This window comes from Tupaia chinensis, unplaced genomic scaffold (genome assembly GCF_000334495.1).
Source record: "Tupaia chinensis unplaced genomic scaffold, TupChi_1.0 Scaffold147003_1, whole genome shotgun sequence".
Classification (NCBI taxonomy): domain Eukaryota; kingdom Metazoa; phylum Chordata; class Mammalia; order Scandentia; family Tupaiidae; genus Tupaia; species Tupaia belangeri.
In genome coordinates, this window is record NW_006206856.1 from 1,331,889 (window position 1) to 1,334,381 (window position 2,493).

The window sequence follows — 2,493 nt, forward strand, 5'->3', positions numbered from 1 at the left end:
TCCTGCTGCTGGCAGGTATGGGTGGCTGCCCCTCTGGGCTGAGCATGGCCCCATCCCTCCAGCCCCCATAAATACTGGATCAGTGAACGAATAAAACTCTCCTAAGACATGTGTCCTGTGGTTGCTGGCCTGGGTCTGCAGGCAGGGCTGTGGTGGGGGAAGGGCCTACTAGGTAGATCTGGCTAGAGATCTTGGAACCCTAGGCCTGGGTTTCAGGACCTGAGTCGAGGAACGTGGGCTGTGGGAGAGGGAGAGGCCTAGCTGCCCTGGCCCATGCGCTCTCAGTCTTCCTGTTCAGCTGCCTGGCTGAGCTGGCCTGGGCCCGAGGCCCCACCTGTAGCGTAGGCTCCCCACCCCAGGCCCCGTACCAGCACGGGTCAGCGTCTTGTAGATAGGGCACAGGTAGAAGTCCTGTTGCTGGGCCTGGCGGTTGGGAACTGGCAAGAGCCAGATGACAGCCATCTCTGTGTATAGCTCCTTGGGCCGAGACTCTGCCAGCTGGAAGGCCACCGGGTCCCAGCGGGCACCTTCCAAGAACAGTCCGTAGATATAGCACCCTTCTTTGGGCCTTGTCTTGAGCTCCGACACCGACTGAGCCATCACCTGTGTTGGGCACACAGCCGTTCACACACAGTACCCAGGACGGGGTTGGGGTGCTGGCCAGGAGGCACACACTCCCTCCGTGGAGCTGCCACCCATCTGCCCGCCTGTCACTTCACCACCATTTTAGCGGGTGACCTACAGCATGGGCCTTGCCCCTGAGTTTCCCTGGGGCTCATGGCCTCTTCCAGCCTGGCTCTTCCCAAACCCCAGCTCAGGGGTCCCCTGGCTGCCAGCCGGCTGTGGCCTCAGTGCCCCTGCTGCCTGGGCTGTCACCTGACCTGGCCCTGACCAAGCCCAGACCTTGAAATCGAAGGAGATGATGTCGATGGAGATGACAGACTTGCGAGCGAAGTTCTGCAGCGTGCCCGTCAGGAAGGCCTGGGGGAAGAAGAAGCCACTGATCCAGAAGACAGCCGGGATGCCGCCCTGGATCCAGTCATGCAGGAAGTCCAGGCGCTGCAGCAGGTCCATGACCCATGAGGACAGCGGCTTGAGCGAGGGGTAGGCCTTGGCGTTCCAGAGCTCGGGCACAGTGTTGTTGTACAGGCTGGCCGCCATCAGCTCCAGCTGGGACGACATCACCACCAGCCCTTTGAGTGCCTTCAGGAGGTCTCCCAGCGTCTCCGTGATCACCTGCAGCAGTCGGTTGTACCTGTGGGGCCAGTGGCAAGGAAGCGGGCAGTGTGTGGGGCATCGCGTGGCAGTGTCCGTGTGTCCCAGTCTGGGGCCACAGACAGGAAAGCAGTGGCAGGACGTAGAGACCAAGAGCCCAGGGCTGGATCAGGCAGCCTGGCCCTCAGCCAGCGTGTGGCCTTGGACATCACTTAGCCTTTTCTGGGGCTGTACACGGGAACAGTAAAAAGGGTGGGTGTGTAACACCTGGCATGGTGCCCGGCCACGGAACTCCTGTTGTCATTTCTCTGCAGCACAGCAGTGGCCGACGGGGCCTGGGTGGGGGAGATTACCTAATGACCTCCTGCACAAGCACCGTGTTCATTGATTCCTCATAGAGCACGGGGTACTTGGCCATCACTGGCTGCAAACCGATAGGCTGAGGCACCTTGAGCAGAATGTTCTGGGCCATGTCTTCTACTATCTGCAGGGGGCAGAGGGACACTGGGGTCAGGGCTGGCTCCCTGTGGCCCCTGCAGGTTCCCCTGCAGTGCTCCTTCTCTCAGAGGAGCAGGCAGGATGCTGGAGCCCAGCCCTCCCAGCCCTCGGGCCCTTGCCCTTGCGCCCATGCACCTCCTCCCTGCCCTGGCCGCCCGCAGAGGACGACTTGGGTTGCAGCTGGATGATGGCACCAAGCAGGGCGAAAGTCTCGTTCTGCGCAAAAGTGATGTTGGCGTTGTCGTGCAGGCCGAAGATCTCGGGCATGTCGTTGAGAGGGAGGCTCTTGATGTAGGAAAGGTAGCCCTGGGAGGTAGGAGGATCGGAACTGAAGGCCCTGCCCTGCGCTAGCCCAGCCTTCGTGTCACCCTCCAAGTGAGCACACCTCCACCTGTCACGTCACCCTGGCTGTGACCTCTAGGCATCTATCTCCCTGTGGTCTGGGGACGTCCTGGCCTTTGAGGCTGTGTGTGGTGCAGCCCTCGCTTCCCTTCCAGCTCCCCACTCCTACCTGCAGCTGCTCGAGTCTGTCACACTCCCTCCTGCCCCAGGCCCTTTGCACTGTGGACCTGCCTGGCTCAGCCCTGGCTCATGACTCCTCCCCACAAACCTTGGCTGAAGTGTGGGGTCCTCAGGGAGCCCTCTCCAGTGCACACTCTGGGTGGGTTACTGTCTTGGAGTGGCCGCCCAGCTCCGCACTCAGGATGCTTAGGGAGTGGCCATGGCCAGAGTTTAGCTCCGCCACAGACCCCGAGCTCCAGGGGCAGGACTGCCCCCCCC

The 2,493-nt window shown here is 61.9% G+C and overlaps 1 protein-coding gene across 1 annotated transcript in view; it reads right to left on the bottom strand.

Moving 5' to 3' along the window:
- Positions 1–2,493, bottom strand: part of DNAH1 (dynein axonemal heavy chain 1) — a gene marked incomplete in the record, with an annotated part of 89,651 nt that overhangs the window by 611 nt on the left and 86,547 nt on the right. Inside the window, 4 exon segments of the mRNA XM_027768604.1 lie at positions 369–603; positions 904–1,255; positions 1,569–1,699; positions 1,849–2,019. Of these exon segments, the coding sequence (XP_027624405.1) occupies positions 369–603; positions 904–1,255; positions 1,569–1,699; positions 1,849–2,019 (889 nt within the window).